The sequence below is a fragment of the Thunnus maccoyii genome, chromosome 6 (genome assembly GCF_910596095.1).
Source record: "Thunnus maccoyii chromosome 6, fThuMac1.1, whole genome shotgun sequence".
NCBI classification, from domain to species: Eukaryota; Metazoa; Chordata; class Actinopteri; order Scombriformes; family Scombridae; genus Thunnus; species Thunnus maccoyii.
The window spans coordinates 3253821-3278257 of NC_056538.1; the positions used below are offsets into that span (position 1 = coordinate 3253821).

Consider the following 24437-nt stretch of genomic DNA (forward strand, 5'->3'; position numbering starts at 1 on the left):
ACTAAACAGCTGAGCAGCGGTGTTAGAGGATTTATTTTTTACGTAATTTATTCACGTATTTATCCTATAATGTTGTTTGTTTATTTAGACTGAATAGTTGATGCTCAGGTCTTGCATCAGTGCTGCAGACACAAAATGGCGGTATATTGAAATGGATTACATTAAGACACACTGTCACAGTAACACGCCTCATAGCTCACACGACAACACACACACACACACAACTTATATATTTTTCTTAACCTCTCGGGTCTTTTTGCATTTGTCATTTTCAAATTCTGCTGCTCTGCTTTCAGCAGACCTCTTGAAAGGATTTGAATAATCTGGTCATTGCAGAGTATGATGCATAAGGATGGTGGCCAGACCACGTGACTTTCACTAATAACATGGGAAATAACAGTGGAGCTTTATAGCATTAAACATGTAGTTAAATGTGCACCTGGGACAACTATGTTTTAGAACGTCTCAAAACCTAGAAATGCTCAAATTCATCTTCTGTATTTTTCCAGACTTTCCAGACCTGCATAGGAATTTTACTAAGACTGTTCATCAATGCTGCACAGGCATTACTTCTCCTTGAAGCACACAGTCATGTTTAACAAGCAGATTCATTTAAAGCAAACATATCCTGCAGTGTAATCAGCAAGCAAGAACCAGAGTCCACTCAGGATTTTGTACATTTAAACAGATCAGTATTGCAAAATATGAAACCTTATAGACTGCACCTCTGTTTTTATTTATTAACTTCTTTTTTCAGTATGTTGACAAGCATGAATATACCATTGTGTGTGTGTGTGTGTGTGTGTGTGTGTGCGCGAGCATGTGTCCTGAATAGTTTTCAGATTGGACGTCCAGAGTGACAGAAACAGAAACAGGGTTTTGGCTCGTGCTGCTTAGTTAAACAGGACCAGTGAAAGGCCCAGATGCACACTGTAAAAAAAGGCTCCATGGCTGTTTTCCTGTCAGCTCTTATCTTTATTAGCTTTCACAAATGTCTCCATCAGTTTACACTGGACGCCGCCTCTCTACTTTCATGGCTAAGAGAGTGGCCGCTCTGTGTTTACAGGCCCACAGACCCAGTGTGTAACCCTGAGGACTGAGCAGCGTTGGGGGTTCAGGGGCAGCAACAGGTTTTAGACTGACACACTTCACGCTTTTGGTAGTTTTTGCTTAGATTGGTATTTAGGATAGTTGAGAACAGTAAGAAGTTATAGGAGAACGATTGGAACAAATGATCAATGTGAAATACAGCAGCTAAAACATGACCTGAAAGGGAAATTATAATCAGAATATAAAATATGTCATCAGTTGAAATGGTTTTAAACTCATGCAAAAAGAAAAAAAGTATTTTACAAAAAATACACATGTAAGTGTGTTTGATGCAGTTCATCTCTCACCAATAGTTCCAGGCTGTATGTAGCATTAAGAAAACAGTCTCTGCTGTCTGGAGCTCGTTTACACCCTCGAGGGTCTGAGGCAGACGTGAAGCTCGGAGCAGGAGCAGCAGGATGAGACACAGAGGCAGATGAAGCGGTGTGAAAGACAATCTGCAGTGCTTCTGTAGGTGTGAGAGACAGGAGGACTTATGACTATCAACATAACATGACATGGATGAACCCAAGCTCGCAGTACATTTTGGGAATGAAATTTTAGTTTTTTACTGAATTCCTTTATTGGCTTTGGTGCTTTCCTGTTAAAAATGCAGCTGAAGTTTGAAACTGCTCGTAATCCCTTCCTGATATGGTTTAATAGCTGAATTCAGATTTGCCCTTTGGAACAGGACTTCACTGTACTTCTCATGCATTCTCATACCAAACTACACTCCCAGTTGCATTTTGACCACAGCTATGATCACAGTATGTCAGTGTGATTTGTTGCTAAGGCTTTGATGCAGACTCTCTTCTACGAAGCTGAAATAAAACCCGAGCTTTTGATTTATTTCTGATGCTGACTACCTGTCACAGAGCTAAACAGTTTGAAGTCTGTATGGGCTAAAGTTCACATGAGATGATTATCGGGCGTTCATATTTTGTGGATAAGATGGTACAGAGCAGTAACATTTTTGTGACCGCTACTATTTTTAAAGGCATGAATAAATATAAAAATGCTGAACTGATCTGTTTGATGATGTTTGCCCAGCTGAATGGGTATATTATATGTGGTTAAACATTTTGACTGATGCTGGACGACTGAATATTTAATTCAATTATTCTCACGGACAAATGGACACAGATTAAAATAGTTGAAATCTAGAAATCTAAATAGTGATTTTGTATTCCCTATATTTATATTGATTATATCTAAAATAGTTGAGATCTGATCAGAGATTTTGTATGGTTTATATCTTAATATGTGGGAATGTATTCTGTCAGTATTGAATATTGAAACAATAGCATGCAGGCTAGTCAAGAGAGACGGAAAATGTGCGCAGCAATATTTCAAAATTTAAGTCAACTGAACATGAAACTTTTGTGTTAACTGAATATTAGGTTTCCTTTCATGTTCCAATGAGCCACTTTTACATCCAGTAATAAGCTATTCCAAATACTGCTTGGCTCAAGTTAACACAAGTTATTTTCCACCTTCTAGTGACTTTGCCAGACTTTCTCACCAGCAACAGCAACTAGTGGCTGGACACGCAGTCCAGTCCAATCCAAACAAATGACCTGATTTCAGGGTTCATTACAAACATGTAGTGATGAAGCTGAGCCAGTCATTTATGTGCACAATGGAAAATTTTGTTTTCTACATTTCTTATATGAAATATTCCTTATGGTGAACATATTTGACATCCAGGCTATTTTTAATGGGTCTGTTTTCCTTCATAATACAAGTCAAGTGCAGAAGCTTTTCTAGCCAAATGAATGTAGTTTGTATTGGAAAATGACATTTATAATAAAACATTACAGTTAAATAATTTATATTACTATTTACATTTGAAGGGGTATTGAAAAGGTGTGAGATGATGGTTAGCATTAACATATTAAATTTTCATTACTTACATTGACATTAAACAGAGGATGTGATTTAATTGTCTTTCATGCGAGTAAAAAGGCACAATCATCAGCTGGTGCCTAGATTTATTATAATCTGTGAGCCAGAGCTAACACCATGATCAAATTAATTGATAGTTTAAATTTGAGAGATGTAAATAAATTGCTGAGGGTCATTGAATAGTTATGAGTTATGACTGCAGGTCCTGAGAGTAAATGGGTTTGGAAAGATTATTAAATTATGTGTTTTGTTTTGTTTTTAAAGGTAAAATGAATATAAAAATATAAATGCAATTTCTCACATGCAGGTTAACACAAGCAAAGGTACCTTTTCCCACAATTATTATTACTGCACAGTTGCATAATTAATAATTGAGTCGATATTCTCAGTAAAATTGGCATGTAAAGTGAGTGTAGATTAATGTAGATTTTGGAACGATGACATATTCCTAACACTGCTGGTGAAAGACTAACAGCACTCAGCTCACACTTAGTGGAAAGGGCCAGTGCAGCAACGTAGTACGAGGAGCAGACTACACGTACATGGAGCAGTGTTCAGGCTCTATACGGCAGTGGTTCTCAAACTTTTTCATGTCAAGGACCCCTAAACTGACACAAATAAGACCACAGACCCCCATCTGATTTTTGCTTTTAAATGTTATATTACAGAAAGTGTATGAAAGCTATGGCCAAAATAGTCAAACATTCTGTCATTGTGTTACTTATGGATGTAATTATAGTGAAATAAATTATTCCCCTTTTTGCTGAGGACCCTCTGGAGCCCTTCAAGGACCCCTGGGGGTCCCTCACTTTGAAATCACTGCTATACAGTATGTGCATTTGAGCAGAGCTTGATGGCAGTGAGGTAACTATATGGTGTATACTGGTTACTATGAGCAGTATATTAGATTCCTTCTGAAACATGTATTATTTGTATTGGAGAGCTTACATTACCTGAAAAGGGACACATGCCAGGTCTGGTCTGCAGCAGACATTCTCTCTGGTTTCACAGCTACTCACTGATAGGTCTGACAGCTGAGTATTTTTCTAATCCTGTAGAGATGCTGCAGGAGAAGGCTTCAGCTGTGACGGATGAATGTGTGAACCGGGTCCAGACCGGCGGGGAGACAGATCTCCTTCCGGACCAGTCACGACTGGGCCTGTCCACAGCTCCCACCATTCCCAGCTCCAGTGAGCCCGACCAGGTACACATGAAGACCCCTCCACACGGCAAGCACACAGATGCTTCTTATGGCTGCACTTTATAGAAGTTTGTAGATTGTTGAATCATGAATGAATATATATATATATATATATATATATATATATATATATATATATATATATATAAATCTAAACTTTTTTGTTTACAACGCTACAGAGACAAATGTTTACACTGAAGTATATCAGACCAACAGCTAAAGCCAGCGTTTCATTGGCTCCTCTGTCTTTCAGAACATTGAGAACATTAAGGTCGTTCTTCATGAGAGGGAGCTGTGGAAGAAGTTCCATGAGGCCGGCACAGAGATGATCATTACTAAAGCAGGCAGGTTAGTAAAGCAGCAAAGACATCATTTACCAGTCATGGTACAGTCTAGACCCAAAGTTTGGGAAACCATCATAAATGTTTAAAGATAAAATATTGGACACAAGACTTTTATTTATAATTTAAATGTTTGTAATCCACCTTTAAAAAGTTTTTTTTTTGCATGTGCTAAGGAGAGTGATGACATTTGAGTGTATGTGTGCTTACTTTTTAATTCCATAATTAGAAATGACCTCATTAATAAATAATCAGGTAATCAGTCACACCTCCTCTGAACTCTTTAAATATGTTCAAAGTTGCTACATAATTCTATATTTAAACAGAAATAGTGATGTGGTAACTAGTAGTCTTCCCACTAAGGAAACTGTTTCATTCCTTTGTTGCCAAGAAGTCAAAAGAAACCAGGAACACACTGCATATCTTGTTGGTCACATAATATATTAAAAGCCTCTCATATTTTACATCACAAAAACACCAGCGTTTGTGGAAAAATACAGAGAAAGTGATATTCAAGTGATGGATTCATTACGTAAAATGAATATCATACCTTTCTGTGACCATCTGTTTAGACAGCTAATAGTAACATATAGCAGTTATAACTTTGCCTTTCAGGAAGAGACAGAGAGTTCCTGCAGCAGTGAGTACATAATTGAAAACACAAATGACTGCTCGGCTTGTTGGATTTAATGCGACCTGAGGATTAGATAGTGAGGCCTTTGGACATTAACCAGAGAATGAGTACACTCTCAAATCGACCTCCGCCTCTCATTCCTCATGGGATGTTTTTTTTTTCCAGTAAAAAAATGTAAAAGGTCACCACATTTTTTCCTTAATGCTGCATAACGCTAAGAGATGGGCTTTCCCTTGTCCAGCTGATAAAGTGGGCTCTGAATCCTTAAAGCCCTTTGAAGGGCTGTGCAGTGGTTTAGCTATGCAGCTGTGCTGGGAAACCTGTCTGGGTTTACCTACAGTCAGTCTGCAGCACTCTCTGAAGGTCACAGACAAAGTGGCTTCATTCCTTCAGGAGTGACAACTCTGAAAATGAACTCACGCAAAATGATATCAACACCAGACTGAATTATTCAAGCATGTCATGTATGAATAGTGCATTCACTGTGTTATCATGGCAGAAGACATTTGGTAATGTTGAACTGTTAGCAAGGATCGTGTTGTAGTAGTTCAGTAAAACACAGTAAAACACTATATTAAATCTGACATCTGAGCTGGCCAATGTTTCAGTGCATGGCTATTTGAACCTGTCATATCATTCTGTATAGTTTTTGAGTAAAGTGAGACTAATTTCTGGTGATACTCTGATAATCTTTCAAATATTAATCACAGAGCAGACAAGGAAATTTTAAAAACAGAATAATTTAGGCTGAAATTATCCTTGAGTGCTCTCAATCTTAGTTAAGTCATCATTTCAGTTCTCATTGATTACTTCAGTCTAATCTGTGCAAAATGTTTGATGCTGTCAAATGTATGATGCCACCCAGGACATCACTGACAGGTTAGTAATCAGAGTCAGATCATAAATCATAAAACAGAGACTTAATTATCTATTTGATCACATCACAAACCAGTGCTGGTGAGAAAGATGTTAGTGCAATAAGAGAGAAAATATGGCAAAAGCACATCTCAAATGATATAAAATTCCAAATTAAATATCAACTAAATATACAACAACAACCAGTCTCAAATTGAGTTCTGCTTGATAAGAGAGTCAAATGTCTGGAAAAAACAAAACAAAGCCAGAGTCAGTCAAGCCTCAACATCCCACATAACAAAATCTTAAAATAAAATTCAAAAACAACAGGCAAAATCAAAGTGAGATGACATTAAAGCTATTTTTATCATGATTATCATGCAACGTCATCCTAAAACCAAATCAAATTACAAAAACTTCAGACTGATCTTTTTTTAGGTTAATTTTACAGAGTGAAGTAATCAAGCCAATTTGCAGGAGTTTTATATTTTTACAGAAACTGTATGGTCCCAAGAACTGAGCCCTGAGGAACAACACAACAAGTTTGTGTAGGAGAACAAGCACAAGTTCAAACTGAATTGTTCTACAATGGAAACCATACTGGTGTCATATAAACCCAGGCAAGCACTTGTTTACCACAGTATGTTTGGAAAGTCTGCAGGATTACATTACTCAGAAGTTAGGTAATATGACATAAGATAACTCCACCCCCGAGACTGAAATTTTCTCTTCTTAGCCACTGACAAAATTACTTGTATTTACATTTTACTTTATTTGCAATTTGCAAATAGAGTAAAATGGATATGTTGACATTTTTTCAAGTTTGTGTCAAAACATTAGTCAAGTGCCTATATAAACACAGTAATGGGTCTCATTCTTACTGTTCACATTGGCCATTACAGTCTCTCAACTGTTTTTCTTTAAATAATTAAATTAATAATTTCCATGTTAATAGTTTGTGAGATTTTAGGATTCTTGTCAGCAAGAGATCAGCCATGTTGCTGTGTTTTTACTGACTGACTTAATGTCTTGGGCACATGTAGATATGTTCTCCCCTTAATGTTCTGCATAGTTATCTGACCCTTAGTCCCATATCCTGTTACAACATAATACAGTTAATGCCACATTTGACTGATCAGATTGACTAGATGATATGTTAAACATAGCATTGCCAGTGGCAAACCACAGCTGAACAGCAACAAACACCAGAGCAGAGAGAGTAAGTCACATCCTGGTCTTATTTTCATCATTCACATTTTACTTGTCAGCTCATGAAGGAATGCAATACTGATGGAGACAGATCTATCAATTAGCATTTAGTTAATTGATTCCCAACATTTTTGGCTTTAAAATGAAGCAGCAGTATCTGCTTGCGACCATTCCTCACAACTTGGATTTGTCTACAAGTTCTGAGAAATTCAACCAAAGAGTGATTTTCCTTTTCCTCTTGTTATATTTAAATAATTTTAGAGGGCCGTAGAAGTAAAATTAACCAGTGCTCAACAAAAGGAAGCAGGGATTAAAAATTTAAAAATCAGAAAAAGATTCTCTGATTTATTTTGTGCATGGCACAAAGTCAGTTTGTTGTGTCAGTAATCTTAGAATCCTTCTAATTTATGTTCTGGTTTAGATCATTTGGTTAGACTTGGGGCATGTCTCACTGTGCAGCTGTTTTCAGTGACCACATACAGTATTAACTATTAAATCTTTAAGCAAAATATTAACACAACTAAAAGAAATTATTACGCAGATTGTACAAACAATCCTTTTGTAAGAGAAGAAGGAATAGAAATTGCAAGGGGGGGAGGTAATGCATTGTATCTCTTGAAAAGATAGTGTAATAGATGATGGTGGAGTCATTATGCTGTTCTGTGTGGAACACGGGAAAAGTGGATGCAGTGTAGAGCGAAGACCAGGCTGAAGTGACAGTGTTTGATCTGCAGGGTTTTGAGTTTGATGCAAGCAAAAAGCTTTTCAGAGTGAGGGGTGACATGGACACTTCATAGACATGTCAAAATGTTATATGTATCATTTTAAACATTAAATGATAAATTAACTGTCAGTTTAAACTGCCGATAGTCAGGATCACTTTTGTTTTAAAATGTTTTCATCCACATCTAAAGGCAGCGGAAATTTAAACTTTGTGCATGTGTGATGTTGTTTTTGAGGACTTCAAAAGTATTTGGACAGAAAGATTAATTCAAAAACCTTCAGCACTATATTAAATGTCCTAATAAACAGACTTCAAACAGACTGAGCTGATCTGCATCAACAAATTCTTGCTAATTAATGACATGCTCTTTGTGCCTGATATAAAATCTCAGTTTGCATCATTGCATGTCTTCCTTGAAAAGATACCATTTTCTTACACTCTGGATGTAGCAAATTGTGTCATAATAGATCAGAATTGCAAGAAAGAGCATTTAGACACAAAAACTGTGTGCTTGTGTTTTATGTTCCAAAATATTAAAATCATTTTGAAATGCATCAAAAAGCCCCCAAAAATAGTTTTCCTTAAATTATTAGTATTTTATGATTTTACATTGTAAGTATACTGAACTCCCTGCATCAGTGCACATTTACTTAAGATTGAATTGAAAAATGTTCAAAAACAATAACGCATTTCAGAGCATGATGATATCCTCAGATGTTACCAATCTTAAGGTTATCACCAGATGCTCAAGTTGTCTTATGTACCAAGGGAAGAAGGAGTACAGTTTAGGCTCTCAGGCTCTATACTCTTAACATGTGAGGAAGGTCAGTGCATAGGTGGTAGGGGAAGAGGTGCAGACCCTGAGCCAGCACCAGACCATCACCCCCTGGGATCCCACATTTTCCCAACACTCCAAGATCAAACTGGCTCAGTCCACTCCCATGCAGCACCTAGCTGAGCCTAGAAGACTTGTTATTGTGAGTGTCATTGCCCAGGCCGTAATCCTCCCTCTTCAAAGCACCCAGCGCAGCTCTTCCCTCACTCTCCCTCTTTGTACACAGCCCGTCAAGTGAGCAGCGGCGGGTTGATAAGAGGAATCCGGCGCCCACAATAGGCCGCGTCTACTAGGTTGTAGCGCTTCATCATCCCCCCCAACGCTCCTTTTGATCTTTCCGTGGTACTGGAGATTCCCAGAGAAGGAATGGATCACTGAAGGGCCTAAACATGTGGGATTGTTAAGAGAAACAGCTGGCTGGGCACAGAAACACACACACACACCCTGACACTGATATCATACACACACTCTCCGACTTCCATTTCTCATGCTCCCCTTAAACTCACTCACTTAGTCACACCAACATATGTATATGTATGCCTTCATTTTGTCTGCCTTTGAAGAGTTGCAATACCTACAGTATGTTTTTGTTTTATAAATGTAGCATGTTTTATCAAATGTATCTAAGAACATAGACAGACACATAGGCAGCCTGATGACAGGACAGCAATGAAAGGAACTTTGCTACACACAGACTACAATAAGGGTAAAATCACAATGAATGTTATATTCCAATATCAATATATCTCATAATATAGTATATTTTTTGGTGGAAAATCAACTGATTTTTACAGATAAAATAACCAGTTGCAAGTGACAGTCTTTGGCAAATCCAGAGAATGAAATGCTTGAAAAACCAAGGTACTTCATCACAATGATGCAAAAATCCAATACTGACATAAAGCAGCTCTACTGAATACTGTGCAATATTGCGCAGTTTGGCCAGAGATATGAAAGGGATAGCTGCACTGGTATAAACAGTACAGCAAAATGTCATATGGTTGACACATTTCTATAGTCCATAAGAATATGTCATGAATGTTTGTGCTTTCATTTTTTTTTAATTTTTTTTTTTACATTTTTGTCTTCATTGGATTGGACAGTAAAGAGGCATACATAAAAACAACAGGAGAGAGTGGGTATGGCTGGAATTGAACCGTGGCCATTGTGGTTATGTATACACCTTAACCACCTGGCTAGCAGTATGTCCAATTGTGCTGTTATTATCCCTTAAGTGCTGCTGCTAATTTGACAAGAACAAGACAAACATCCCATTACAATGCATTTTCTTGAACTACTTTTTAGTGCTGTCACTTTTTCTTTAAAATTCAAACTACTGTTCAAATGAGAAAAAAAATGATATTCAATCTGCAATTACCTGCTTGAATTCAAAATGCTTAGTGTATAAGCACAACAGGTTGTGCATTGACTCCAGCAGGGAGTATACATAAAATGCACTGCATGCCCTGTTGCCCTATAAGTAAGGTACCTATTGTTGTTGTTTAATAATCATGATACCAAACCATCTGCAAAGTAATGTGTGGAGGGATTTTGGAATCAACACCACAGTTAATTTTTTTTTACATAATAGCTGTTTGCTCACTTTGTAAAATGCAACTGTCTTATAGTAAAGTTAGCTTGTCACTCAAGTGAGGCAGCAGAGGTATGTAACATGATGGAACCTTGTTAATTTTACTATGTGGTTTATGATTATGCTTGGTGGGTTACATTCAAATTGATTCAAACAGATTACTTGTTACATGACTTTTGAAAAAGTAGCAGTTCTACTACTTTTTCAACAAAAAAACAAAACAAAAAATTATCTTGAATGCTTGTTAATGCTGTTTTGGTAGCAACATATATAAACAAGGCTGGGGCAATCAACAATTAAGACTTGAGAAGTACAGTTTAAAATAAAATAATAAAATAATTAGTATAATGATTTAGGTGGTATTTGAAGGCATCAGTGTACTTCAAATGAAGTGGTTGTCATTTGTCGGTCGTCTAACAGTATCTGAAACCGGCATTCTAATGGCAGTATAGGTGTGGCTGTGTCCAACAATTTTAGAACTTTTAGAAACAGACAATCTGACAATCCTTGCACTTTACATAACAATTGACCAGGTGTGTCAAGGTGTGAATGTAGGCAGGATTTAAACTTATATTTCATGCTTTCTTGTCCAAAAATGTGCACATTTATCCTACTATTGTACATTGTGTCCCATACCTCTCTATGACTGCAGGCTTTATGCCAATCTTTTGAATGCAACCATTTGGAACTGGTACAAACACTTTGGCCTTTACACATGGTCGGATAATTCTTCGTATGAGGTAGTTCATTTGAAGCATACTAAAGCCTTAAGAGCATACATAATTCTAGGGCCAAGCTAAATAATCCAAGAAACATTTTGACATTGCAATATTCATTTGTACAAGAGTGTGGCACATTCATTTTGTCAGTCTGGCTGGATAGACTCATATTCACGATTTGAGTGAAAAGCGAGCGGCAGCACAGCCCTCCACTAGGTAGTTATGGCCATATTATACAAATCCAAGGCCCACATGTGTTGACACAGGCCTCCATCTGCTCTGTCTGTGTTGTGAGTGGTGCCAGAGATGAGCAGAGGTCTGTTTTGAATGTTCCTCTAAGATTAACCCGTCTTTCAGCGAGGATGATACCGGGACTGATCTCTCCTACTGATTGGATTTGAAGCCTGGGAGAGAGATTTAAATTACCTGCCCTCAATCCCCCTCCCCTCTCTCTCTCTTACGTGAGGGAGTATTTACAGTAACATGATCAGATGGTGTCAGGCACTATGAGCCTTTGAAGAAGGGCATTTGCACCAATCGGAACAGCAAGTATGAAGATATGGATTTTGATGCTACGCCGTCCTCTCAGAAAGCATGCAAGGCTTTCATGACTGTGTGCTCCAATGTTTGAATGCGTTGCCATAGACAGCACCCACAGATAAACTGCAGGCCCTTTTGACTGTAGTCTCTTGAGCAATGACGAGTCTGCTGTCTAAACTGTTGTCCGATCTGGGGTGCCATTAAAAACCACTTAGGGCTTTATAAGGGGGCGCAAGCGAAATTTCCTTTGGCGCAGATGGGATGAAAAAGTTTTTAGTTTCTCAGAAGAGGTCAGGAAAGGTAGCTCCCTTCATGTGTTTTACGGCCTTGAGTGCTATATTAGCATATTCTGTCTTGTAGTCTCAAGGCATTTAAAAGATGAAAGATAGAGCGTGTTCCCATACTTTTTATGGCGTCTCAGTATCACAAGTATGAGAGGATTTCAGTCCTCTCTTAAATAAATGCCTGTGGGGAGACAAGTTATTACCAGGCTGGAACATGGGAAATTTTGACAATAAGGTTGACATCAAGAAAATGATTGTAGAAGGTTTGGCAAGTGGGTCTGATTCCGTAATGTGCTTAAAGGGGGTTATCTGTGTAGAAGTAGGTCTCATCCACTTAATGTTCAGGTAAAGGTTATTTCAGGTTTTAGAGAAGGCAGCTTCTCACCCTACTTGTCTCTCAGTCCCATGATCTCGACCTTGCTCATCCCAATCCCTTAAGAACATCACTGAGCTGCAGTCAGTGAGTTAATCAGATCTTCATCTGCACAATCCGTGACGATACTACACTTGTCCTACACACACACAAGAATCCTTTCTTAAGAAGAAGATCAGTGCAGAGTACAAAGTACAGACCCTTGATAAAGGCAGAATTTTATTAGTCCTTGAAATGGGCTACAGACAAAAAGGCTAAGAGGTTAGCATCGGTTGGGGTTAAAGACTACAAGTTTGAAAATGAACAAAATCTGGGGCTGTGGATTTAGAAAGAGTTGAGGTTGCCAGACCTCTGTAGCCCGCACCTCATCTCTGCTTGAGACTAGCAGCACACGCAAATCTCTAACTGAACTGTTGGCAGTCAAGTTGCATTGTGGGTAATATAGGCACCAAGGTTTGACAAGAAAGACGAACATCATCTCTGGCAACACAAACAGACAACATCTCTGGTTCTGCTGCATCGATTTTGATCATTTTTTTTGTCCATTGTGAGTCTGACTATGGAAGTGAAATGCTAAATTGGTGGAGTACTCTTTTAAGGCCAATTAAAATGAACTTATTTGTGTGGTTGACATCAGTTTTTTACATAATATATTACTGTGCTAAAACACCAACGCCAAATAACGTCCTCTCTAACAGTTTCTTTTTACATTGTTCAACAGGAGGATGTTTCCAAGCTACAAGGTCAAAGTGACAGGGATGAACCCCAAAACCAAGTACATCCTACTAATTGATATTGTTCCGGCTGATGACCACCGCTACAAGTTCTGTGATAACAAGTGGTAAGTTTCAAAGGCCACAAGTGAATCTGACTGTTTCCCCAAGGCAGAAGTCAAAGAGACTTAAAGCTAGACTATAGACCTTTTGAAAGACAAAATAAGGTATTCTTCCCCATAGAAATAAAAATTGCATTCATGAGAATTAAATAACACTCTTTCTCAATTCAGTACACTTTTGCTGCTACAGCTTTACCTTTTCTGCAATGACCAGTAGCTTGTGGTTGCTAATGTTAGCTTGTCACAGATAAAGAAGAATTAAACATACTGTACCTCACCAGTAGACATGTTTGTTGTTTCCCACTTGTGGTCCTATTCCATTCGCTCGCAGTGAAGTTGCTTAATGATGTCTTTAAAGCAACTGACTGAAGAGAATCTTGGGGAATGAAGGAAAATTTCTGTGTGCCATAATGCTGTACTTGCCACCTGTTGCCACAGTGGCCACTGTTCAACAAATATTGCATAGTCTATTAATACCTCAGCCGAGTATCCCTAGGAATTAACTTGATATCTTGAAACAATCACCTTCTATGTCCAATGCCACTGTTGACTGCCAATGTAGGAAGTTGTGTGCAAAGTAAGGGAAAGTAAGGACGCAGAGATCAGGGTGGTGAATGGGCATACAGTACATGAGCATGGAGTTCGTGCCCTGCACTTTTATTAATCCTAACACAGATCTTTCTCTAACTTTAACAAAGTGTTTTAGTTGCCTAACACTAAGCATACTCTCATTTTAGTTGCTTGACCTTAACTATACACTAAATTTAACCTAATGTTACAGTTGCACCTTAACCATACCCTCTTTTCCATAACCTTAACCATACCATAGTTGACAAACACAGATAACATAGAAAGCATATTGTAGGTTAGAAAATGTATGTATGTCAGGGTTTCTATCATGTTGCTTCCCAGTCATGAAGAGGTAATCATTACACCTTAGCCAGTGATAATTACACCATGTTGACAACTTTGCTTGGGTAGAAAACATAAGTCTGGCAAAGTTCTCAATAATACATAAATCACAAAATTGTCTTTTCACATTTTTTCATTCACATTGTGTGTTACAAATAAATTTTTTGCCTGTTAGAGAGACAAAACCTAACACACAGTGAATATACTGTATGCCATGAACCTTAGTGTGTAGAACCATAGGTCAAAGGCCAAAATGTGACACTGACCTTCTGCTCCTTTCTTCCATCCACAAACATGGCCATTCATGAGACAGAGCAACTTTATGTACTTGCTGCTTCACTGATGCCTATATTGGGTAAATATACCCTTTAAAAAAAGGCTTGGTTAATCAAATAATCATAATCCTAGTATCCACCAAAGATGCATTGCTTTCAATAAAATACTCTGAAATACACAATTTTTCCACATAATCACAACAGAAAATCAAATCAGCTTGACACACTAGCCAAACATTAAAGTAGGCCAATCAGTTGTGTTTTCTCTTTTTAATTCTACATGCATATCTCAGTTATTGTACAAGAGTAGATCATATCAGGCTGGTGTGGTCTGATGACTACCTTTTAGTGCAGATCATCATTGACTACAGCTCTTTACTGCAGGGCACTGGCAAGATGCTTGTTATAAAGAAAAAAATATTGCTGGACGGTACTCAGTATTTCTCCAGTTGATCCTGTATCTGGAGGCAATGACATTGCAGTCCTCCATCCATCAGTGTGACATAAGAGTTGGCACTGTCTTCCTACCATGGGTGGACAAGAAAGTTTTGCCTAGAAAAGCTCAAAAGAACACATACATAGTCTCTGGCAGAAAGATGTCATTTTATAGCCATTTGTTTCTGTTCATGTGGCATGGCCTAGAGTTGGTGGGTTCTGGTGTTTCTCAGCAACACCTTCGAGAGGCATAATTAGTAATGATGTTTTAGCAGAGGCCACTGCCTTCCAGTCTAAGGGATTTCTTACAAAGAGCTGAGAGCAGTGGACTTCAAAGCCTCTATATAACTACATTATGGTAAGGGACACTTAGTTAACATGGTGACAGGAAAGGACAGTTTTAGTTAGTCATGTTAGATTAACGGAGACACAGAGGTATTTCCTGTATGTTGGGTGCCACTGGATCTTAAAGGCAGCTACATATAACAGAGTTTTTTCTTTCTTTATCTCAGTTTATACTGCATGTATGTCTCAATGTGTTTTTAGGATGGTGGCTGGCAAGGCCGAGCCAGCAATGCCAGGGAGACTCTATGTGCACCCTGATTCCCCTGCCACTGGAGCTCACTGGATGAGGCAGCTGGTATCGTTTCAGAAGCTCAAGCTTACAAACAATCATCTGGACCCTTTTGGGCATGTGAGTACCTACAGAGAGAACCTCTCTACCTTCCACAACTCAAGACCTCGCCAAAGAGAGGGATCATGTATTTGCAAACTATCTTATTTGCTACTTTGCCATCTTTCCAGTTGATTATGTCAACATATTACTCACCAATTTAATTGCTGAAATATGGTGTTAAAAAGTGGCCTTAATAACCTGTCTGACTCATGTTGCTTGTTGCTTAAGCTGTGTGGTTTTAATGTTCCCAGATTTTAGCAATTTAATTGGTGAGTAATATGTTAACATGACAAATAAGTTGCTACATCTCCATATCTCTCCAATACATCTGGTGACTATCATCCAGGATCTTGGAATAATGGACAAAACTACTAAAAGAAAAACTGTGTCGTAAAAAAATATAGCTGAATTTTCCATTTAGTATTCGGGAAGTACTTAATTCTCATCTGAGTCAATTCCATTATCACATCTAGTGGAGTTCAATACGACTATGAGTCTAAAGCCACACCAGTGGTTCTGTGAGTCTATATAAACTCCATTGTAAAGAAAACCAAGGTGTTACAGGGATAAACCAAAGTGTTGGACAAATTGCAGTTTTGACCTGATGATGGCACTGGATGAAAAGTCAGGGGATCACCAAAGTTCACATGCACCATTGTAATCAACCCATAAGACATTTTTATTGAAAAGTGTTGCCCCCCCATGTGTGTTAATGGAGTGGACAAAATATTATAAACACTATTCAATATAATGCACCCCAGTACACCACCACCACCCACTACGACCTCAATAATAAACATAAAGTAGAATTATCACCTTTTTGACAATGTCAATAAAAACTGAAAATGTATAAGCCTCATAAATGTAGAATTTATGGCAGAGCTGTTGTATTGGATTGCATTAGATTGCACAGGTGTACCTAATGAAGTGGCCAGTGAGTGTATATCACAGTAAATTGTTTATCCTTCTTGATTTCATACTAATTTAATGTGTACTGTGACAATAATGGGGGTGATCACATGTTTTGTTTTCGATGCCATTTAAAATTTTAATCAACGGTCTATATGATTTTACAGATTGAAATTATGACATTAACAAAAAGCAGAGTGCTGGGGATGTTATCACTGTGGTGCTTGCGACAGATTTGTTTCTCATTATTTTATTATTATTTGAATAATTAATAAGGACCTAACAGCCAAATGTTGCAGATCAACTTTAAGAGTGAACAGTTTTTATCTGTGAAATAACATTAGCTAACAGTCTTTTCAGTTTTTGGTTTTGTTTCCTCTCATGTTTTGTATGTTCATACGTTTTATTGTGGTTGGTTATCGTGACTACTAATTAATATGGCCAGAAATAACCCAGGGGAAAATGCTGTTATATTTCATATTGTACACTGTACTATCTTTCATATTGTCTCATATGTACACTATGCAGACTAGCACTTGATTTGCTCCCTTTTATTTGCCCATTTTATTACAGCTGTCCCAAGACCTGATAGGCTTCCCACAGGGTCGCTTCAAATTATGTAATATAGGCTACAAAAATCATTTTCATTCACAAAAACAAACAAATAATTTGTGCCAATCCATCTTGTAGATATTTCACTGAATACATTAAAATTTTTGACCCGCTGGTGGTGCTAGATGAAAAGTCAGGGCATTATCAAAGTCATTAGGATTCATCCTCTGGCATTATAGGTAACTGTACCAAATTCTATGGCAATCCATCCAATATTTGTCAAGACACTTCACAAAAAACAAAAAAACGTCAACCTCCTGGTGATGCTAAAGGAAAGGTCAGGGGATCGCCAAAGTCTACAGAATTTGTTCTCTGGGGACCATGAATGTCTATACAAAATTTCATGATAATCCTTTGCATAGTTGAGTCCAATTTTTTTGATTAGTTGATGATCTGCCTCATACTATACAGTTAAACTAGCATATTAGTCAATACATAATGCAGAACATAAAAATGTCTCAACAAGTGATTGTGAAACAGTTACCTATTTCTAAAACTCCTTGTGCTCCCAATGCAAGTTATTTATTTCAACTATGCCTGTCCGGAATGACATTTAAAAACAAAATATTGCAGAAATTTTGTGAAACTCACAACTGATCAACCATTTGTCAAAGACAAAAATCTCATCCAGTGTCATAAATAGAGCAGTGAGATGAAACTGTGAAACATACAGCCAGTGAAATTCGGTTCATGGATGTGCAGACATCAAAATCACAAAGCTGTTTTCACAGGCATATTTCTGAACGAAAGGTGAAAGAAAGCAAAGGAGTGTGTAAGATAGAGAATGTGCAGAAAGAGAGAGGCAGAGGCTGCAGAGGGAGGTGAAGAGTGTGACTGTGGCAGCGCTCCCCAGGGGGACTCTGGGATAGCTTGTCTGAAGCCATCCCATCAGTGGGCGGGCTCATTAGGTTCATAACCTCTCAGATCAGTGGCGGGGCCTGCTGTCAGATTGAGTTGAGTGCCTGGCCAGTGATAAGGGCGAGTAATGAGGACAGAGCAAGTTAGAGGCCAGGCAGAGCCCAGATGACGCCTAGACCAGGAGGTGTGTAGAAAGGCAGTGCTTCTCAAAGTGGAGTGAGGGAAATCCCATTCATTACAAATTATACTGATTATAGAATGTGTTAAAATAATGTTTTTTCTGCACTAGTACTACCCTCTATGTATGCTATCATGCAGACTGTTTTAGAGTTCATGACTAAATTACAGCTACATTTTCCCATATAGGGACTTGTCAAGATGACCTTTCAAATGCAGGTCTGTGTCCTAATGAGTCTATTTGGGGGTCCATACCAACAGTTTGAAAATCTGAGGTGCACAGAGTTGTCTTTTCCTTGTGGAGTCAGGTTCTCCAAGAGGCACCATTGCATGGACACTATGCTGTGGAATCAACGAGAGGTTCGTCAAATCTATGACAATCATTCTGCAGTTTACTGATGGTAAACAGATGTTGGTGAGCTGGGACAAATCAGGCACTGTTAGCCAAGAGATGTTCCAAGTGATCTTCATTTCAATGGAACTGATTTGTTTCATACAATAGTGATGGGGTGGTGTCAGAAAAGTCCAGAGCATAGACTGTAAGAAAAATAATGCCACCGTGACGTCACCCGTTGGTTTGTGGATTCCCCTTCTGAAGCCCCGAGTTTGCATTTTGACTGTTGCCATCTTGGATTTTTTGTGCCAGAAGTGACCATATTTGGACGAGAGGGTGGAGCTGACCCTAACGCTAGCTGCTAGCTTGGTTAGCACGTTGCATTTATAGTCTATGGTTAACTGTGACAATGCTAACGCTAATTTTTGCCAGCAAAAAACAGGCTTAAAACCATTAAAACAAAATGTACTTACCAGAAAAAAATGGAACAGCCGACTCCATAGAGGTTGCTTTAGTACAACCAAACGCTGAACAAGAATTTTTTCAGTGACCAAATGTTACAATTAACTTTCATGAACTCAAAACACACTGAAATAGCTACAGCTACAGCTACAGCTACACGCACGCTCACGCTCACGCCCACACCCACACTCTGTTAATGCCATGGTTATGCCATGGTTAGTAACCTAACCAATGTTGTCGCTGTGATAGTGACTTGCCTGTGACGGCACCTGTCACTCAAAGCAGCCACGCCCTTAATTATGCATAACTTTAAGCCTTAATAAAATTTAAAAGGGTGAGTTTGATAAAAATTCACCCCCTGTACAGTTGTCATGAATGGGTAATTAGCTATAGAGACCAAAACGTTTTTTTGTACCTGACTGTAAACATGTTTATTTCTGCTGTAAAGTTGGACATTTTAACATGGAGGTCTGTGGTGATTGACTCACTTTTAGAGCCAGCCTAAGTGGCCATTCGAGGAACTGCAGTTTAGGCACTTTTGTGTTGGATTCATTTTTCAGACCCTGAGGTTGCCACTTGGTCCAAAGTCATTGATAATGATCATTAACCCTGCGCAAACACCTGATGCTTAAGTATGATGGTCATTCAGGCCGGTATCCCTCAGAATTATGTCTACATTAGACGATTCCGCACCTTGCAAATTATGTCCAATGCCAACGCTCTCTGCCAATGCAGGAAATAGCATGCTTTTTATGTAGCAATGCAGACAACTCTGCTATTTACCATTACTACAATCTGTCTCTATCCTTAACCATACATGAGTTTCCATGTACAGATACTGTAGAAAAAAAACATTTTAAAATGTTGGCATTGGATGCTACGTGGGGATTTGCAGATTCGTCCAATGTCAATGTTCTCAAGTGATGGGGTTGGGTCATTATGTGCTATGATAATAAAATAATACTTGTCTTTTCAAGAACTCCACTCCAAGCATACATCAGTTGAAGCAAATAATCATGTGTGAATGTTTTTATATCACGGGAGATGAAAGCAAATGCCTTCTTTAGCTCTTCAGTGATCTGAGGCTTCCCTGATCACTGCCTTCAGACAGTCACCCAAGAGTCTCCAGTATCACCCTCAGACAGCAGCCAGACAGCAGAGCAGACAAAGGTCAACAGAGAGCCTCTGGTGAACCAGCCAATAGCTTATCACTGTCTCCAGCCTGCCTCAGCAACAGGAGCATGTGAGCGCGGGGCCATTCGGTGTTCAACCTGAGCCTAGCTCCCTGTGCCCTGTTCAACCTTTGCCTCTCTTTGGGAGCCCCCTGGAGGAGAAGGCTCCTCAGGAGAGTGTCTGGCAAATGAGAAGGGGAGCCGAGGTGCAGAGCTTGATGCTTATCGGCCCTGACAGAGCTGGACTAGTGATGACCCTGCCCTACTGTTGCTAACGCTTCGCTGGGCACAGCACTAGGCTGCGGTGAGCAGACCAATGCTAGTGAGCTGACCTACAGCCACCCAAACAACCTAAACACTAAGTGCAGCTAACACATGCTAGCTGCTTTACTAATACACAGCACTCAGATTCCAGATCAAGAGTGATGGAGATGAAAGATGCACAGAAGCTGTTCACTGAACTAATTGATATTAAGAACTTTGTAGTTGAAAGGCTCTACTTCAGTGTGGAATTCAGCAGGGAAAATGCTGCTGATCCTGCCATTCTCAGGCTAAAAGTTTCACGTTCCATATATTTATTTACATTGCTTATAGTAGCACTGCATATCTACAGTATGATTGTTAGCTGACTGTTAAAATAATTCACCTTGTTTTCAGGCTAAGTATTTGTCTAAGAGCAGTAATAATATGAATGTGCTTATGCCTTCAAAAGCATAAACACACCTATTAAACAAAGTTTAACTTAATTGCATGATTTTAGGTGTCTCAGACTGGTCCCTATGGTAGGAAATAGTCAGGCATTATCTGACATGTGCCAATGGCAAAACAGCTCAAGTTCAGCTGCCTAAAAAAGAAGAATGCACTGTGAGAAGCAGCATGCTTCGCCCAGTCACAATGTTGGCCCTCACAGACTTTGATACCCACCCCCAGTAAAAATATGTGAGGGCTCTGGGTTGTACCACAGTGACATCAGTGAGTGCTTAAGGGCTCCCTTGCAGTGGAATATGCACACTTTCTATGTGTCTATAATGCTTCAGACTTTGTATGAGGGAAATACACACAATTCTCAGAGTTCTACGTCAATGCCGTTAGTTATTTCTCAATGATGGTTCTGATAGTCATATTTAAATGTTTGGGGGTTAAATAATTGTAGGCATTTATCAAATTATATAGTTAGTATGGTTACCTTGATTTCATTTCCATACTACATACTAACAGTATACAGTTATACACTAATTGTCACAGTTAATATTTTTGCAGTTAGTAAGCAGGAAATTAACTTACTTTTATCATTCCAACAGAAAAATGAAATGATTTACAAAGATGCAAAATCTGTCTTGGCACCTTCATTTTAAGTTTTAATACCATCCTGCTGTGAGAAGCTCCATCTACTTTTTCTATTCCACCATCAGACAGTAGTATCCATCAACCACACACAGACAAAAAACTCTAAATTTAGCATGCATACTAATATCTTTTGAGTGTACCTAATTTTCTTTTTTTTAATTTTCTTAAGCCAGTTAGACTTAGTATATGGAATGGAATAGGCCCATTTCATTTTCATGCGTCATATAAGGAAAAGCACAGGTATAATTAATAACATTGCTGTTGTTCAATTCTGATGTTGTCTTACTAACTAGCCTTACTGGGACACTCTAAGTGCATCTCAATTCCCTTATTTGATCGTTCCTCCTTCCTTGCTTGACCCAGAAATCATTCCTGTCCACCATCTTAAAGGCCATACCAAAGTGCTTATTTCTGCTCTGAGGAGCTATGAGTGAGGATACACGAGAGCAGCCTTTACTCTTTTACCAGCCGATGTGCCCCCTTATTGGATATCAGTTACTGATGGGATGCTGCAGCTGATCAGACTGATCTGATACTTCACAACATCACTTAGTGGAAACAGATGACAGATTAAACTCAAGTGTATCACCCCCAAGTTTTGTATTTTATGTTTTCTGATTCACCATATTGTTAAAAATCTGATCAACAAAAGAACTACAAACAACTTTCTTAATTTATTAGAATTTTTTTTCTTTTCATGATCTGTTATTTCTCCTATTAACTTTTGTTATGGATACAATTAAAGTAAGGGACAGTCTGTCTGTTAGCAAGAAACACTCTAAACACTTTTATATTTTACATCATTTATCATCATTTCCATTCAGTCACATGAGGCTGAAAATTCCTGAGCATCAGGTTTGATATGAGTTACATAATTTCCATTTCCCCTGAAACATTTAGCCTAATAAATAATTTCCAGTGTTCAAAAGACATCCTAATCATATTCTGGGTTATTAAATGATGAATTCACAATCAGAATATCAATAAATACAGGTGCAAACAATTAATAAATAATATAAACGCATTTAGCCAGTAGAAATGGTTCATGTGCCTCTGAGCAGGACACAGTACACAGTTTAAGTACAGAATGCAGGTTTTTATTCATGTGCAGGTGTTTGTCAAACAGGTAAAAGGCTAAAGATAGAAAACAGCTGCTGGCAGTAATAACTGTGCACCTTTATTAGTATTAGCACGGTGCACATGTATGCAGACACAAACTCAATCAAAAGTCTCTACAGCTGTTAAAGCTGACTGACGGCTGATCCAGCTGTGATCAGCGGCTGCCATCATCAGAGACTGACGTCACTTCATGTGATGCTTCAGAGGAAAGGACGTCTCATTTCTTTAAAAATATATTTCCTTGTTTCCTCTCTCCTCACATCTTTTCCTTGCAACTTTAGCTGGATGGACTAAGATGCAAGGAAAACGTCTATACTAAATACTTATGCTTCTACACCTCCAACCGACACAGCTGCAGCTAATATAACTAATTAGGGGTATGTTGGATTTAGGTGTGCCAGTTAGCAAGCACTGACAATAATGCTGTCTATTGTCACTGCTTGCTCATTAGCTTACCATAGGTAATGGGTAAGCTTAACTTACACTCATTATGAATTTTACTAGCAGCAGCTGTGTTTTCAGAGTCCTTAGAGAACATGCTGTTATAGCTGTGCTCATACTGTATGCAACACATTTACACAGTTCATTTGCATTTTCTTGACTTTTACACTACCTAGCCTCTTAACTCCTGGGAGGTGTGTTGTTGATGTGACCTCATTATCATGAGCTGCTTTTGAATTATGTCTCACATCATTAACTCATATCCGAGCCTCAATGTTCATAAGAACAGTAATCTAATAAGTGGCTGCAATCTAATTCACTGTATAGTGATTCACTGATCCTACTGAACAAGGAGCCAATGAGAAATGTATTATGTATCAGTGGCTGTTGTTGCTACAACTTTGTAATGAAATGTGTTTCCTTTTCTTCTCCCTTCCTAGATCATCCTAAACTCTATGCACAAGTACCAGCCCAGACTACACATAGTCAAAGCAGATGAAAATAACGCGTTTGGATCCAAGAACACAGCCTACTGCACTCATGTCTTTCATGAGACAGCCTTCATCTCTGTAACCTCTTATCAAAACCACAAGGTACAGTAACTATCAACTATGTATACTACAGACATTAAAATACAATTCAGGCAAAATCCATAGTTTAACAAATAATAAAACCTTGTTGTAACAGTTGGTGATGTTAGCTCTTACTTTAATAGTTGAAAGGGGATTACACTGATTCAGTACCTCCTTACTTTTCTAAGTAGCCTGTCCACAAGTTCTCCAACAGCTTAAGTTTGAGAGTTTAAAGGGCATTGAGTGTTTCTAGATGTAGATTGATAAAACTGAACAATAAAAGTGTGCATAGGTGTGCACAGGTGGTGCAGGAGTTCCTGTCCACCACAGCAAGACCCTAAAGTTAGAACATTGCCAGTGTTCCTTCATTTGCTTTACCTGTGACTTGGTTTATACCAAACAGAATGAGAACTTAAATGAAATATCATTCTCCTAGATCACTCAGTTGAAGATAGAGAACAATCCATTTGCCAAAGGATTCAGAGGTAGTGAAGAAGGAGATCTGCGTGTTTCAAGACTACAGGGGTATGTTTACACAAAAAGGAACCAGAAAAGTAAAACTGATCCTATAGAACCATTTTGCACGCTGGTCTCATGTAAACTTGACATATACAAAATTAGCTCTTCAGGAGCATTTTTTTGTGTAGAGATATAAAAATCTACCTTGCCTTGAGAGGTTGTGTTGAATGAAAATGGCAAGGCAAACTAAATATGTTTCTTTTCTGTTGCCGCCACTGATTCGTAGGAAAGAATATCCAGTGATTTCAAAGAACATGGTTCGCCAGAGGCTCATCTCCTCGCATAGTCACCTAGCGGGGAAGCTCGGCGCAGGAGTTCTAACAGGGCACCCTCAAGTCCTGTCCTCTTATCAGTATGAGACTGGGGTTCCTTTGTCTAACTCAGACCTCCAAGATCCTATCTCGAACCACTTCCCTCAGAGCAGAGATCCCAGCCTTCTGTACCACTGCTTCAAACACAGAGGTTTGTTCTTAAGCCATTGT

The 24437-nt window shown here is 38.6% G+C and overlaps 2 protein-coding genes across 5 annotated transcripts in view; one reads left to right on the plus strand and one right to left on the minus strand.

Moving 5' to 3' along the window:
* tbx4 (T-box transcription factor 4) overlaps positions 1 to 24437 on the plus strand; it is a 29748-nt gene that overhangs the window by 1452 nt on the left and 3859 nt on the right. For 2 of the 3 annotated variants that reach the window (XM_042414965.1, XM_042414966.1), the window contains exons 1-7: positions 3808 to 4198; positions 4449 to 4543; positions 13022 to 13141; positions 15304 to 15451; positions 23305 to 23457; positions 23873 to 23961; positions 24182 to 24417. In XM_042414965.1, coding sequence (XP_042270899.1) covers positions 3962 to 4198; positions 4449 to 4543; positions 13022 to 13141; positions 15304 to 15451; positions 23305 to 23457; positions 23873 to 23961; positions 24182 to 24417 — 1078 coding nt within the window. In that variant the 5' untranslated portion in view covers positions 3808 to 3961. Of the gene's footprint in view, positions 1 to 3807; positions 4199 to 4448; positions 4544 to 13021; positions 13142 to 15303; positions 15452 to 23304; positions 23458 to 23872; positions 23962 to 24181; positions 24418 to 24437 lie in introns of those variants that run through there. The other variant, XM_042414967.1, reaches the window with a different exon arrangement.
* The window catches only part of brip1 (BRCA1 interacting helicase 1), a 119013-nt gene continuing 98953 nt past the window's right edge, over positions 4378 to 24437 (minus strand). Inside the window, exon 22 of one of the 2 annotated variants that reach the window (XM_042414961.1) lies at positions 4378 to 9176. In XM_042414961.1, coding sequence (XP_042270895.1) covers positions 8971 to 9176 — 206 coding nt within the window. In that variant the 3' untranslated portion in view covers positions 4378 to 8970. Of the gene's footprint in view, positions 9177 to 14340; positions 14847 to 24437 lie in introns of those variants that run through there. The other variant, XM_042414962.1, reaches the window with a different exon arrangement.